The sequence below is a fragment of the Alligator sinensis genome, unplaced genomic scaffold, assembly GCF_000455745.1.
Source record: "Alligator sinensis unplaced genomic scaffold, ASM45574v1 scaffold1559_1, whole genome shotgun sequence".
In the NCBI taxonomy this organism is placed as follows: Eukaryota; Metazoa; Chordata; order Crocodylia; family Alligatoridae; genus Alligator; species Alligator sinensis.
This window is the reverse complement of record NW_005843021.1, coordinates 177,767-193,396: the sequence shown is the minus strand read 5'-3', so window position 1 is coordinate 193,396 and position 15,630 is coordinate 177,767. Positions and strand designations below refer to the sequence as shown.

Genomic DNA, 15,630 nt, shown 5'->3' with positions numbered 1-15,630 from the left:
AACCTGTTTCTGCTTATTTGTTTGGGTTTTTTTAATTTAATTTTGTGTTCCTGGCAAGAGTTATCTGTAATTTAATGATGGTTTGATTGTACAGAAACCTTTCTACTGGTCTATTTACTAAACATATGATGAACACATGCCAATAAGCTTGATATTAGTAGGCAGCCCTAAAATGTTTAGCAAATCTTCTATTAAAAATCTGACTCTGCTGTCACTGAAGTCAAGGGGAGCTTTGCATTACATTTGTTGGGAACAGGATAGGGACTTGTATTCAAACAGTATGGGGCAGACCTTGGATGACTCTGGTGGGGCCCAGGTTTCCACCCATGAAGGGCAAGCTCCAGCTGAGAAAGTAGATTCTTACTGATTGGGCCAGGAGATGTTTTCTTTTGACCTCTATCTTGTTAGTCTGGTGGAGCTCTTGAGCGAGATGTTCCTAAATCCATAAAAGTCCAAAATCCTCAACCTTGCCACTTAAGTACCCTGGCACAGCCAGAAGAGTTGGCTGTGATGTTCCCCTTAATTTATCATCATAGGGATTGGAGCACTCACAGGACGTCAGAGACCTGAACTGAACTATGCCGAATCTAAATGCAGGGTAGGACAGCTTCAACAGGAAGAAAAGCAAGTACCCTCACCCTTCTAGCTTGGTAGTTGGAATTCCAATTTCAAGCAAAAAGAGGTCATGAATCCAGGTCTTCCATGTGTTTCCATAATAGTTTAACTGCTGCGTTAGTGGATAAAAGTAGGGTACCCTGTGTGTTGAAAAAGAAGAGCAGTCTCTGTTCAGTTCTTGAGAAAAGGGCCTTCGAGACCTACATCCAGGAGAATCTTTTAGTGAAGGAAGAGATCTCCAGCAACACTTAAGGAGACATCTCCAGCAACACTTAAGAAAGATACTTCCTTAAATCCCCCCAGAGAGACAGGATTTAAACCACAGTCCTGTCCTCAGTGTTTCCTACTGGCTAACTTTGGCAACTCTTCATTGAACCTGTTGACTTCTGTGAATGCCATTTGGAGGCACCTTGCTCTTCCTGTGCATCATGAGAGCAGAAAGACCTAACTGAGGATCTCAGACATTGTCTCAGGACCTTCAAGTTTTATCTTAAGTCTCTGCTTTGAAAAAATGATCAGCTACGGCATAAACAACTCCGGAGTATCAGCTAAGCACAATTTAATATGTGATCAGCATCAGCAGGAGATTATCTTCTCATCAAAAAGTTAATTATTCCCACTTAAAATGTATCTAGTAAGGGCCAAGTTCTGAAATCTGTTGCTCGTCCTCCTCGTGTGAGCATTTCTATTGCTCTAATGCCAATGATGGCCCCTGGAAAGCCCAGTCAAACAGGGCAGTTTGATTGACTATGTTTATCCTTGCTTTTGCAGATAAGTGAAACCCCCATTTATGTGCCTGGTGTTTGGGGGCCCTATTACTCGGCCATGGTACCTGGATTCTGGCTGAACGAAGGAGGCCAAAGCGCTACAGGAAAACTGGTAAGTCTGGAAAGAGTTTCTTCTAAAATACTGGCCTGGTTCCTCAGCTCTTGTCAATCAGCGTAGCTGTGCTGAGCGATGCCAGTGTATGCCAGCTGAGGGGCTGGCCCAGAATATCTTAATGAGAGCATGATAGTGACTGTGCTGCTAAAAGCACTAAACAATTCGCTGCTCAAAAGTCTATTAATTTTCAGAAGGATAAAAACTCTTGTATTTGGACTTGGTCAGGGGGGTGAGAGAAAGTGGACTAAAAGAGCATTCCCTCTTCAAGCCCTCTCCAATACAAATGCCAAACATATATATTCTCTCTGCAGTCTAAGGGAGATTGAGGAAATAAAGTTAAACCTGAAAGTGTATTCTAATCCCATTTGTTACAATGGAGAGATCTGTCTTTAAAAGTACAATTAGAGGAACAGATACTGCTTTAATTTATTAACAAACTGAATGTAGATCTGCGTATTTCTCAACCCATGGGTCACAACCCAAAAGTGGGTTACAAGAAAATATGAAAGGGTCACAAACAGACTTTTAAAATGTATTCTCCTTTAAAGGAGAAAAATGTGAGAAACTCTGGCTTTTCCTTTCTAAACTGTCTCAGATCCAGCCTGCAAGGGGCTGCTTGGGTGCCCCACTCCCTCACATGTACTCCCCCTGCCAAACACTCTGGGGGGCTGAGGGTGGGGGGCAGTGGGTCGGGACTGGCCATCGATGTTTCCAAATGGGTCCTGGTACAAAAAAGTTTGAGAACCACTAGATTAAAGGTTTGAAGCAGTGAAGGTCTGACTTTCTTTATCTGTAAGGAGGCACTTGGTACTCCAAGAAGATCTTTGGAATTTGTTTCTATTTTTGTTATGGCCCCTAGCAAAAGTTAGCATAAAACTTTAGGTATGTTAGGGGAAGTGTATCTTTATTAAGACATTCGTAGAATATTCTGTTTCATGTGGATTTTTCTGATGATACATGCAAAACAAGTAGAGAAAAAGAAATTGAAATTAAATATGTCAAACCTGCTATTGTGGTTGGTTGATTGTCTCTACTGTAATGACATTTGCAAAGAAGCAATCATAATGAAATAGGCTTTTGCCTACTGTAACAGGGGGCCTACTCAGGGCCGATCTTTGTGGCCCGCCTGCCTGTTCTTGGACCAACCACCCGCCTTCTCACCCGCCACGCCTTGATGTTAATTGATTCATTAATTGCGGATGCCAGGGGGCGCTCTCTGCGGCTCCTATCCTCCCCAATACCGCAGCCCAAGCCTCACTGATGGCATCTAGGTGTTCATCTCCTCACCAGCCCCCACACTGGGCCCCAGAATCTTCCAAACAGGACCCCTCCATGATCCCTCCAATCAGGCGGCCTCTCCACCTTCATCCAGGCTACCTAGCCCCCCGAAGCCATTTTCCCCTCTCAGGTGTGGTCCCCCCGGGACCTTCGGCTACCAGCCCCGGCCCACCTCCAGGCTAGTTGGGACCCCAGGTCCCCGGCTCTTGGGCGTCCCTCGCGGTGGGCCCCTGGCCCTTTTGACCATCCTGGTCCTGGCCCCAGCATGGGCCAGTCGAGGGTACTCTCTCATTCGGGTCGGGTCTCTAGCCCCTCACTCTCTCCCAGGGTCTGCCCTCTGGGCCCTTTATAAACACAGGGGTTACCTACCTGGTGGTGGGGGCTAGGGGTTAAGGCGCCCCAACCCGCCTTTCACCGGAGTGGTAACTGGCCTGGCATTTCCTGGGGGCTCCTGCACCACTGGGAGCCCCACCAGGCCACCCACTCCCGGCAGGGTGCAGTTTTAGGTCATACCCAGTACCAGGAGCCTTCTTACCATCCCCTCTAGCTCCTCCCTTACCTCCAGATGATCTCAACAGCCCTCCAGCCAGGCAATGTTGTTGCCTGGCCTCCAGCAGCCAAACTGCCCTGTTTATATAGACAGCCCCTGACTCCAAAATGGCTGCCCTCATCAGGCACTTGGTGGCTGCCAGCTCCAGGCCCTTAAAGTGGCAGGCACACGCAGTGTCCTGGCACACCTACTCTTAGCTGTTTGAAAAAATCCTATTTTGGGATTACATTTTCGCTGATTGGTCTGTGCCTGAAGGTGATTTTTTTTCCCCATAAAGTTTGAACATAGCCAATGGTATCCAGTGAGAGCAAAATAAAGAGTTTCTCTTTTAAAAGGTTCCCATCACTTTTCTAGCTTAGCCTATCAGAAATTCTGCTAAAGTTTGAAATTTCAAAATTTCTTTTGAGGAGTTGCTTGTTCTAAAAAAAAACCAGTTTTCCTTCTGGAAGGTCTAAGCATTTAAACTGCATTTTCAAAATGTGTAGGAAAAGGTCTATTGCATAATTGAGATGAGACATAATTACAGACAGCAGCCAAAAAAACATCTGCTAGGAATTATAGGTAAGTTTATGCATGCAACCTTAATTTGGGTATTTCTGAAGTCTGAGTGTTTAACTTTGCAACCTTAATGTTGCAGTAATATAATTTTGTTAATAAAATTAATTCTCTATCGCACGTGCACATATATATAAAGCATGCACCTATGTATATTGACTTTTAAATTAAGTTTAAAACATTTTCTGGACAGCTTTATATAGTTCATGTATATGACTAATGCCTGATGGCTTGTTCTAATATTAATATTTCAGTTTTTCAAAATTCAGGGCAGCCCAAAGCTTTGTTCTTGATACATTTATCATTGTGCAATTTGCTTTCCTTAATCTTCTGTGCAAACCTAAGAAGGAACTTAATGTATTTCGTCTGCTGTCCATCTGGACATGTGTGCGCATATTGAAAATAATTGTCATCATACTGTTAATACTCAAGTTCCGGAACTAATGAGAACTATGAAAATTAAACACATCGTCTGGCTTTTGGTCAGCAGGTATTTCCAGTACCCTGAGCAGTCATAGTTTTACCTCTTTATCTTTACAGTTGCCTCTGATAGGTGCTGTCATGTGTTCATGAGGCTTAAATAGTTATCTTGGAAGCCCATTTGACCCTGCTCAGTGCATTGTTTTGTGAATAGTAAGGGAGACATTTCCCTGCATGGTGCATCTTACATGCTCACTGTATAAAGGCTGTGTTTATACCAGACCTCACGTTGAGCTAGTTGATTTTCAGAGTAAAGGACGAGCACCTGTATTATGAGAGAGATCTGTAGAGTTTCCATTCTAGCCACTACGTGTGTTTTAGCTAGCTCAAGCTAACTAGCCATCAGTTAACTTCATGCTAAGAAACTGAGATGGACCTGCCCCACAACAGAGTTTGATATCAGTAATTTAGTATAGGATTTTCTCATAGCATTCTTTATGTTAGTCTCTCTCGGGCAGGGGTAGCCAACTTGCAGTACATGTGCTGCAAGTGGCACACGCAGCCTCTGCGTGTCACCTGGCAGGGGACTGTCAGATAGGCCACCGAGCAGAATGCAGAGGAACAGATCAGGCTGGATAAGGAGATCAGAGTGGCACTCAGGATGGGGTAAAGGGCTAATTTGTAGCATCCCTGCCAAAAAGATTGGCCCCGGTGCCCTAAGGGATACGTTCTGTTATATTTTCCATCTCTCCAAAAACTGCCTTTAGATTAGGGATGACTATTTTTTGGAATCCTCCTGTAAAACTCAAACACTTTAATAGCAACCAACGAAGCAATTAACCTGTATTAAAAATTGTTTCCAACCCTGCCTCGGAGTTGTTTGATTGTAGGCTTTGATATCTGTTGATAGAACTTTATTAATACAAATTATAACATAATTTTGGTATTCGCATGGCTGCCCAATGAATTTAGTAAGAGGTACTAGCAAAGCTTATGCTACAAAATAGTGCGGTGTTCTTGTGCTGCATGAATATTGTGCTGTCTGCTTCAGGAACATCTGAAGTCTGCAAGTAATTAGACATTTGATATTCTAACAGATCCAACATTAAACAGCCTTGACAATAGATATTATCTTTATAATATAGAATGAAGGAAAAATGCAAGCTAGATGTTTGCACCAGTAACACTCAAGGTGAGTTAGATTTCTAAATGTCACCATTTCTGCAATGGCATGAAATGGATTAATAAGCATACTTTGGCTTTTCGAGACACAAGGGGTGATGCCTTTTGCTTGCAGCTATACCTGGGAAGCTATAAACATATTATTTTACTCATCTTAGGTATAACATCTTTTTAAACTAAATCCTGGCTCTGTTGAAATCAGTGGGAGTTTTGCCGTTGGCTTCAATAAGACCAAGCACTTTTGCCATTTTAAAACTGTAATTTCCCAAAATGCTTTACCAGGAGCGAATCTTTAAATTGAATTTCTTTCAATCAAGTTGGTTTTTTTCTTTTTCAGATCGAGCATGTTGTCCAGGGCCACGTTGCCTTCCCAGAATTGCAAGCAAAAGCTGCGGCCAGGTCACCACTTTTACTTCTTTACTACAGCATCTGCTTTATAATGATTTTTAATAGTATACTGAACTCACATACCTGTAGTGCTCTCATCTCAGAACATGAGAATCAGCCAAACTGTCTACGAACTCAGTTACCTGAATGTGAACTGATTGGAAGCATTTGCAAAGGCTGTTCCAATTATGATAATTCATGGATCAAAGCTTAACAAACTTAAAACATGCCTCCCTGAGGTTAGAATACTTACCCAAGTAGTGGGGCTTGCCTTTTGCTTTGCACATCAAAGCCATTTTCGTATCCACCTGATTAGGTCACTTGGTAGCACTGAATACTTTCTATGTGGCACACCTGGGTGCCTTGGGCTAACGGGGCCTCATCATTGTGATGTTGTCAAGGGCTAGGGATGAGACTAAGCAGACTGCTGCTAATAGCACAGTGGAAGCTACGTGAAAGAACAGCTCCTGTATGAAGAGATACTCCGGGATGGTGGGAAAGAGGAATGAAAACCAAAATAAAGGGTTACTTAAAGAGGTATGCTTGAGCTGCAGCATTTGGATCTACATCCACACTTTTTACAGTTCTTTTTTGGATCTGGGGTTTAAAGTCAGCCACTTCAGAGGGTGAAGGCTGGCTGCCTGTGAGCTGCCTTTCAAATCTAGAGCCTGAGCTTTCCACTTGGGCTCATCTTTAGTTAAAAACTCTCCAAGACTAGAGCCATAAGAACAAATTTGCCTGTCTGCGGGAAATATCTTCCTTCTTCCCTTCCTTCCTTTTCTGGAATGATGAAGCATAGCAAACGTGATATTTTCGCTCAAGTCTCTCACCCTGCCCTAACCTGTATACAAGTCCCAGTCCTGAAAGAAACACACACACGCACATTCACGCTGATTTTGACACAGAGCTTCTCACAGTCCTCCCTACTTCTGCCTTGGTTGCTCTAGAAAACCCACTACTTCCCTATGACATCTAGGAAGGCCTTGCAATAGCCAGTGACTCTTTCTTAAAGAACTCTTTCTGCCTCCCAGAAGTCCAGTTCTAGCAATTACATGTCATGTTGAATGAAGGAGACTTCATGCTTTCTAGGGTCCCGTGTGATTTAAGGCTATGGCTAAAGTTCGTATTACAGAATAAGAGTCAATCTCTGTATTTTTCCCCTATGCTGAAGCTTCAGATGTAGTCCCCCACCGGTGAGTTTTAATGAGAAGTCAGTCATACGAGTACAAGCTGTATTTTATGCTGGTGCTGCAGAGGCATCTGCTGTTGTAGACAGCCCTAACTGAATGAAACTATACAGTTACACAGTGCACCATCCACGAGCGCTGAGATGATGGAGGGAACTTGTTTTCTCCCTATATACTGAATACCATGGGATATAACAGTCTCATGTAGCACAGCCTACCATCCTTAATTTATATTTGAGGCTTATGAAGATCATAAAACTGTGCAGAAGAGTGTTGATAAAAAAGGTTATAATATTTTATCCAGTTAATTTACCCAATTGTACTTCTATAATGCTTTCCAGACACTGCCCTTCTAATGAAATGTTTATATAGCTATAAATTTAGTAAACAAGCCACTTATAAATTCAACCCTCACTCGCACCGAAATTAAAGTTAACATTAGTACCTAACTTGAATGGACAGAAGCCAGGGACCTTGCCGTTCAGGCCAAAATTCCATCTTTAACTCATAACATCGTACCTAGCTATTACAGCACATATGGCACAAACTTTCTCTTGCTGTTCTGAGACCTTATCAGATTAGACTATATCAACTGAAAGAGCTGAGTAGAAGGTGGTTATTTAGCAGGAAGTTTTGGCTTCAGCTTTGAATTTCCTGTGTTTTTCTCAAATTAATTCTGGCCCTTTATATCAACGTTTGGTCTTGTCTGGGTTTTTTGGACCCTTGATGGGGAGGAGATGATGAGTTATTTGCCTGCAGATCTCCCTAAAATAAACAGTAAGGTGTATTTGGCCTGATTCCCTGCCTTGCAAAGTCACTTATGTTTGTCAGTGAGTGCAGAGCGGTTATAAAATTGCAAACAGAATCAGTGTTCTGCACTCATCCTTGCAGTGTTATTTTATACCAACTTCATACCAACAGCAACTGTGCAAGGTATAGGGTTGTGACAAGTCAGCTGTTTTGTCAGTTAATAATCTACAGGTATTTTTGACATGAGAAAACTTGTAGTGTATGGTCAAGAGAGGAGAGGACTTTTTGTTCTAAGCATCAAGGCTGCAGTGTCTAGGGCTATTTGTATATGCTACAGGGTCTACTTTGGTTTAATTCTCCCTAAATTGAAGCAGTGGGTTTTTAACACCACTTCAATTTAAGGCAAAGTAAACCCTCGTGGCATATATGCAAGGGTTCAGGCCTGATCCTTCCCTGCCTCTCCGGCAGCGGGGAAAGGAGGGTGAGCTGCCGGTGGACTGAGCGGTCCCTGAGCTGTGGGAGGGGGACAGTGCTTCCCTCCACAGCAGCAGCAGAACCTCCCAGGTGGCACCCGCCTGCAGGCATCTAGCCCAGGCAGTCGCAGGGACCACCTCAGCCGTGGAGGGAAGCACCAGGCTCCTGTGCAGCTCAGGCAGTCAGGCAAGCTCCAGGGAGAAGAAAAAAAGATCAGAATTGCTGCTTTCCCCCCCACCTTCGGTGGAGCCTGCCTTCCCAGGCTGCTGCCAGGCGGCTTGCACGGGCTGCTACCAGGCTGCCTGCACAGCTTCTGAGCTGCACGGGCCCCAGTGCTTCCCTCTGTGGTTGTAAGGTAGCAAACTGAAACACCTCAACATGTTTTATTTTGCTGTGTCCCGAAGTCATTTAACACGCATTATGCTGCCGACATGTGTGAACAGCTGCACCATTAAAGCAGTGAAAAAGGGCATTAAGCCACTTTAAAGGCCAATTTTGTGGCGTGTACAAATGACCTAGATTCCTTGAGCTGACAGGCACTAATCCTGATAGGGTTCAATTAACTCTTTGCTCTTCAAGGGGAATATACTGACTTCATATTTTTGGGCCTAGAGTTCACTCCTTTTGGCAATTTTCATATTACTTTCAGGGTTTTGTCCTCAGGTGTTCAGACAGAATTTGCGGCAGTGAAATGGTGTCTGTAAAGTACTTTGGGATCATTCAGGTCATCTATAATAATGGCAGTTGGCAGTTCCTTCAATGTGTGGATTTTAGGGCCAGAGTTTCAGAGGTAATAAGGAATCTGAAGATGTAGGTAGGCACCTGGTAGCATTTTCAAATGCACCTATGCAGATGAAGTACATAACTCCCCTTGGCTTCTGAGATATGGCCGACAGTACAGATATTACCTTCTGGTGAATTTCTGCTGCTTGTTCATGCTGTCGCTTACAGAGTTTTTAAACAGCCAAAGGAAAGCTCGGTGGTGGTGACAAAAAGCATTTGCTTCAAACATTCAGGAGTGCAAAGCACAGCCCTACTGTTGCTAAAGGAGGAAAGGGATTCGGTACAAGAATATCAGTAGCCCAGCACTGCACATGGCACTGACAAGTGTTTGAAGACGCTCTGAAGCTCTGTCATTCATACTGACCCAGACCTTATGGCCCAGATCTAGAGGAAGGGGAAGGAGTAAAGGGTAATTCTGGGGTGAAAAGACACATTTAAATTTCTGCTGCACGGGCTTTGAGCTCTGAAATACCTGCACCCACTGGAAATCCCTGCTATTAGGTACAAGTAACAAGAGGACCAGAAGGAAATCTGGGAGGTCACATAGGCCCCATGTTGAATGATGTTGCTCTCGTCCTCTTTTTTTTCCCCTCTCTATTCCATAAAATCAGGATTTACGCTGAACATGCAGGGATTGATCATTAGCAGGTATTGCTTCTAATATAATCTTTAGGGAGGCAGAAAATAGAGCTACTCTTGGGGGGTGAGGGAAAGGATCATTGTAACTCACAAAATTATCATAATTCAGTTCCAGGAAGGCACATAAAGCACATTTAAAAGTATGTGAATAATGATGTGAATTAGTTATTTTAATGTCTTCCAAGTGGACTTCATTTTGAATGATATTCTCTGATAGCATACACATGGTAAGGTATAATTGAAAAAACATGCGGCTGAATGGTTGAATGCAAATATAAATATACAGCTGCTAGGAGGTCAGAAGTCAAAGTGGTAAAGCATATGCCAAATTCCCTTAGGGATCTCATTAGTGTGTGATTGAATATATATGTAGGGGCTAAATGAATATCACTGTTTGGACCTACAATAAATGAGACAATGACTAATCAATTGTAATTAGGGTTAGATGCTGTTATTGACCTAGATGCCTGAAATTAAGTGCCCTGCTCGGACATTCCTGAGCAGTGAAGGAAAAAAGGAAAATTATGAATCTGTTGCTTGCATTTTTTCTTTGTTAGAAAAGTATTATAACCCTAATTGCAACATTTTTAACTGGAATGTCACTTGGGCCCGTGCAAGCCAGAACAATGAACAGTTCATCATTAATCCTGCAACTACTGTTGGCCCAGGAAAAAGGCTCTTGGACAATGTGGAGCTGGGTGTAGTATCAGAACCCAAATAAAATCCAATTTGGAGTCTGCTCAGCTCCTCCCCAGCATAGCAGCATCTGCTTTACCCTACTCCACCCTTGCTGTTCTGTTTTAATCAGACCACACTCTCCAACATTTATATAGCACGAATGAAAAAAATTGACACAAATAACAAGAGAATTGATAATATTTGGGGAAAATAAGGCATTTGTTTTCATTCTTCTCGAGGAATCATATTTCTTCCTTCCCTCCCTGCTGCTCTTTTCCTTCTTCTCTTTCACAATATTCACACCTCTTCTCTGTGACGGGCATGTCTGCCAGCCTAACACCAAACAGCTGCAGCTCCAGGAGTGACCCGCAGGAGGCAATGCACTGGTAGCAGGGCAGCTACTTCTGAAGGTTGTTTGCTCCCTACTGTCTCCCCACATCCCCACTACATTCAGGAACTTGGTTCTCCTGCTGTACGATGGTGCAATATAACTCCCCGCTTATTCTGCATGCCTGGCAAGCAAATGAGTCTTTCTCTCATTTGTTTTAAGTTTGGCTTGTGGGCCTCTTTGATGGTTTTCTTGCATTTGATATTAGAGGTACAAATGTTTTATGTTCAATGAATAACCTCCCCCCCACCACCCCTTCCCTTTTTTCCAACTTGTTTTTCTTCCAGTGCTCAAAGTATATATACATACTTGAACAGTCACCTGGATCTGATTAAGAAATCTTTGCCTGTGGGTTTCCTCACTGTTGATTTACATGTTTGGCCAGATTTCCATGGTAACCGATCTCCCTTAGCAGATCTGACACTAAAGGGCATGGTAAGAAACAGCCTGACTTTGCAAAAGGTCAATACAGGGTAATGTTAAAAAAAAAGTTTAGAAGGAGCTTTCTTTTTTATTTTAACCATACTCCTCCTTAGTTATGCAAAATATCCCAGCAGACCTGATTTTCTTGCTAGTATTTTTTGCTGTTGTTGTTATTGGATTTAGCAAATGTATTTGCAGCTCGCCATCAATCTGGATAGTTCTGATATCACTAGGGCTGCATGTGCTTGCTAAAAGTATGAGGAGGTACTTCTTCCAGTATTTTGCCCTGCAATCACTGATTATCTTTGACTGCCCCACCTGTCTGCACAATCTTGGATTTCTCATGTAAAATGGATGAGCCTCTAAAACCAGTAACATAAATTTAGAGTGATGTATTGCAAAGAAAATTTTCCAGATTAAATTGATGTATTCTGAATATGGGTGTTACATTATTTCAGTTGCTTACTGGTTGGTTTAAAGAGAAGCTGGAAAGCTCTGGTGTAATGCTTAGAGAAGGGTGTGCATGTTCAGACCTAAATAATTAACTAAGTAAATGAGGTACCTCCTTATACCTCCTCATCCTTCATTCATTTTTCAAAGCTGAATTCAGTCTTATTTTGGCTTGAAATTTTTAGATGTTTTCTGGAACTGGAATAGCGAAATATGGTATGAAGGACAGTTTTCGCAGTGTTTCAGTCCAGAAGCAGGAGCAGCAACACTAGAAAACTTGTGAGAGAATATTTGAAGGTCTTTTTTTTACCAGTTTTCAACATAATGTTGTAGATAAGGGGGTGTAAAATGGGCCCTATTCGATTCAGATTGGAATTCGGCCCAAAGTGGGGGCAGTGATTCAATTTGTTGATTCGGATCACTGTCCCCAGTTCGATTCAGCCGAATCTGAATCTGAAAATTCGATGCTGATTCAGAGAATCACTGATTTGGCCATAGACACAGCTTCAAATGTTTTTTCTACATACCTCAAGGTACCAGGTGCAGCTCATGACTGCTGCAATGCTGGGGCGGATGGAGCATCCCACAGGAGTGTGTGCGGGGGGGGCCCTGTGTGTTCGGGAGTGAACCCTGAAGTGGACCAGAAGTACTTCTGGTCCTCTTCCAGGTCTGCCGGGGAGCACGCTGGGGGCCCCCCCATGCCCTCCCTGGCTTGGTAACCAGTCATAGGGGGACCCGGGTGCCCCTCCAGACCCAGGAGGCACCAGTCACCGAGCTGAGAAGGCATTGGTGGGGGGGAGGGGGGCTAGCACACTGTGCAGCGGACTCTGAAGTGGACCAGAAGTGCTTCTGGTCCACTCCTGGGTCTGCTGCCGAGCATGCTGGGGAGCCCCCCACGCTCCTGTGGGATGCTCCATCCACCCCACCATCACAGCATTCACGAGCCATGCCTGCTAGCAAGAGGAACATAGAAAAAACATTTAAAGCTGTGTCTATGTCTGAATCGCAGAATCTTTCCAAATCTCTCCAAATTGATTAAAGGGTCCTCTGATTCGATTTGGATTCACAGATTCGGTCACCAAATCAGGCCGCATCTCTGCTGAATCGAATCAGGGACTGAAGTACAGCCCCCTAGTTGTGGACTCATAAAAGTCAGAGAAGCTTCCAAACCTTTGGATGCTCCTAACTCGGGGGTGTCAAAGGCCGTATCAAGCCCTCAAAAACTTTACCCCCACCCTATGCCCCCCTATGCCAGATCCAGCATGCACGGCACACACTCTGGGATCTGCACCCCATGTGGACCCTACCCTGAGCAGTCTGGGATCCATGCTGCATGCAGTCTGGACCAGCTGGGTGGGGAGGACTGGTGGGGCACTGTGTGCAGCATGGATTCTAGACCAGCTAGAACGGGCATCATGATTATCATGGATCCCAGGTGGTGCACATTGTGGGCCCTGTGCACAGAGCTGGTCCAGCACATACCATGTGATTCAGCTTAGCTAAATCTGGTCCATGGGCTGTATTTTTGACACCCCTGTGTCTAACTGAACCTGATGGAGGCAAAGGCTGCCTATACACGTGCTGGTTCATGTTCTAATTAGAATGCTCCAGGGTCGCCGTACCATCACATGTATTAAGCACCCGCATGTTTTAAACTGGCCACAAGGGCACTTCAGCTAAACCTTGTTGCATGAGGTTTAGCTAAAGCATCCTGCGGCTATTTTTAAGCGTGCACGCGCTTAAAATATGTGACGGTGAGGTGTTTTAATTAGAGCGGGTCTCCAGGAATCACTCTAATTAAAACATCCCCTCTACCCCCAAGTATATGTATAGGCAGCCAAAATAACTAGATGACACGCCAGGATGGTGTTGTACAGGACCATGACAAATGAAGCAGATAGAAAGGGGTGCAATCTGAATCATATGTGTCAAAGGTCTAGGATCTTTTGAGTCTCAGTGATGTATAGCAACAGTTTCTGTGTCAGGTGGTTTGTGTTATAACATCCTTTAAAATGATCATTGGTTCTTGGAGTAAGGCAAAAACCTGAGAAAGCATCGCAGGCCGTACCCCAGTTGGAGTGGGTGACTTTTAGCACCCTAAGTGTCCTGGCAACCTAAATTGAAAATACTGGCCAGGAGGGCATACTAGATAACTACAACTTTGATGACTCTGGATAATCAGGAAAGTAGTGAATTGAAATGCAGGAACCGTTATCACTGAAATGATAGAGAAAAGAACTGGTGATGCATGCGCATTCTTGCACAACAAAATCAGTCTGATAATTAGGGATGAAACCCAGCTGCAAAGTTTGGATCTGTGTTTGAACTTACCCCAAATTCAGGAATGTCTGGAACTGAGGGGTTGAATCGAACTCTTATCTAACAGTAATAACGCATTCCTGAAAATTTAATTCTGGTTACAACAGTGAGAGAATCAGACCTACAGTTTAAATGTAGTGCTATTTACATACTTGTATATTCTATACTAAGAGCATCAAAACCTTTTTTCTTTAACTATTGAGCTTAAATGGACAGTACTTGACGACACTGTCTACTGAAGTGCTAATTACTCTTTGACTCATCAGCTTAAAGATGATTCTGATACATGTTGTTAACAAAGGGTTTATGGGATCAGTGACTCATTAAAAACTATATACAAGTTAAGCTGCATCTTTATTTCCAATTAATGCCAGGTTGCCACTGAAACTACAGGCAAAATGAACTTCCATCTTAATATGGTGCCAGGACTAGCTATACTCAACTAACTGCAGCTCATACTTGTACTCATCTGGCTTTGCAGAGAGCCGTAGCTCAGAAGGACCTAACTGTGAACAGTAACTCTATCTGTAATTTGAGTAAAGTTATTAAGGTTATCCTTTGCTCTCAGCTGTACCCCAGTGTAGAGCTCTTGGGATCCCTTGGACAATGCGTTTGCAAATTTGGCTCAGAATTGAAGTTGGGTGGAGATTTTTCCTTAGAAACATTTTAGATTAAAAATAGCATGCAGCTGAGGCAGAAACTTCGAAGGGAAACATCTCTTCTCAGTGAATTTTTGTTGGTCTTTGTTTTTCAATAAACACACTCCCCCTCCCCCCCCCAACCCCCCCCCAAAAAAACCAACATATTGCATCCTTTGGCTAAAGAGAATAGGAACATTTTAAGAAAAACTTAGTTGACCAATGTATATATGGAAAGAGAGAGAGAGAGCACGCCCAAGTATATTTCCGAAAGAAATATATACTACAGTGGGTGTTTATTCCCTTGATATGATGACTTGATGAAAACGACTCCGTATGTTTTCTGCCACAGTGAGGGGCAAATTTGGATCTCACTTATGTTGATATAAATCCAGAGGAACTCCATTACTTAACTGGAGGCAGTTTGGAAATAAGCCTGACAAAATGAGATCAGAATCTGGTTTTTAATTATTAATTGTCTTTCACTGAAAAGATGTACCGGGGGGGGGGGACAGGATTTTTTTTTTCCATTTACTGTGCCAGTTCAGAATATTGCACTAAATGTATTCCCAAAGCCATATGTAAAGCTTATAAGAAGAAAAAAAAATCAAGGAACACATAACATGCTAATCCCCATCCCCGCAAAGTATGTTTTGTACATTGTCTCTTTGCAAAGGCAAGATCTCTTCCTGTGACTCTTCCCCAAATCGGAAGTAACATGTTTAATGTAACACTCTGCGTGCCACCCTCAAAGACAAGATTAGAAATAGCATTGATACACCAAGAAACATGCCTTGTGTGCTGAAAATGCGGAAAACTTCCATTTCTGCTGGATTTGTACACTTTTTTTTTCCCTTGTTTTTTCCACACAGGTTGTTGGGCTCACACTGTCTCAGGGCCTTGATGATCTTGCCCTTATCTACTTGGCCACAATTCAAGCCATTGCTGTAAGTCATTTTATAGAGCCTAAGTTGTGTAAGAGCATGAAGGACTTCAGCAAACTGCACCCTGTTCTGTGGGGGATTGATGGTG

At 43.3% G+C, this 15,630-nt stretch overlaps 1 protein-coding gene across 13 annotated transcripts in view; it reads left to right on the top strand.

Moving 5' to 3' along the window:
* Nucleotides 1-15,630, top strand: part of FGGY (FGGY carbohydrate kinase domain containing) — a 260,805-nt gene that overhangs the window by 194,273 nt on the left and 50,902 nt on the right. For all 13 annotated transcript variants that reach the window (XR_003092036.1, XR_003092037.1, XR_003092034.1 and 10 more), the window contains 4 exons: nucleotides 1,387-1,494; nucleotides 5,820-5,881; nucleotides 11,056-11,203; nucleotides 15,471-15,545. Coding sequence is in view for 8 of the 13 variants with exons in the window: in XM_025193138.1 (XP_025048923.1) it covers nucleotides 1,387-1,494; nucleotides 5,820-5,881; nucleotides 11,056-11,203; nucleotides 15,471-15,545 (393 nt within the window). In the remaining 5 variants the exon portion in view is untranslated. The remainder of the gene's footprint in view (nucleotides 1-1,386; nucleotides 1,495-5,819; nucleotides 5,882-11,055; nucleotides 11,204-15,470; nucleotides 15,546-15,630) is intronic.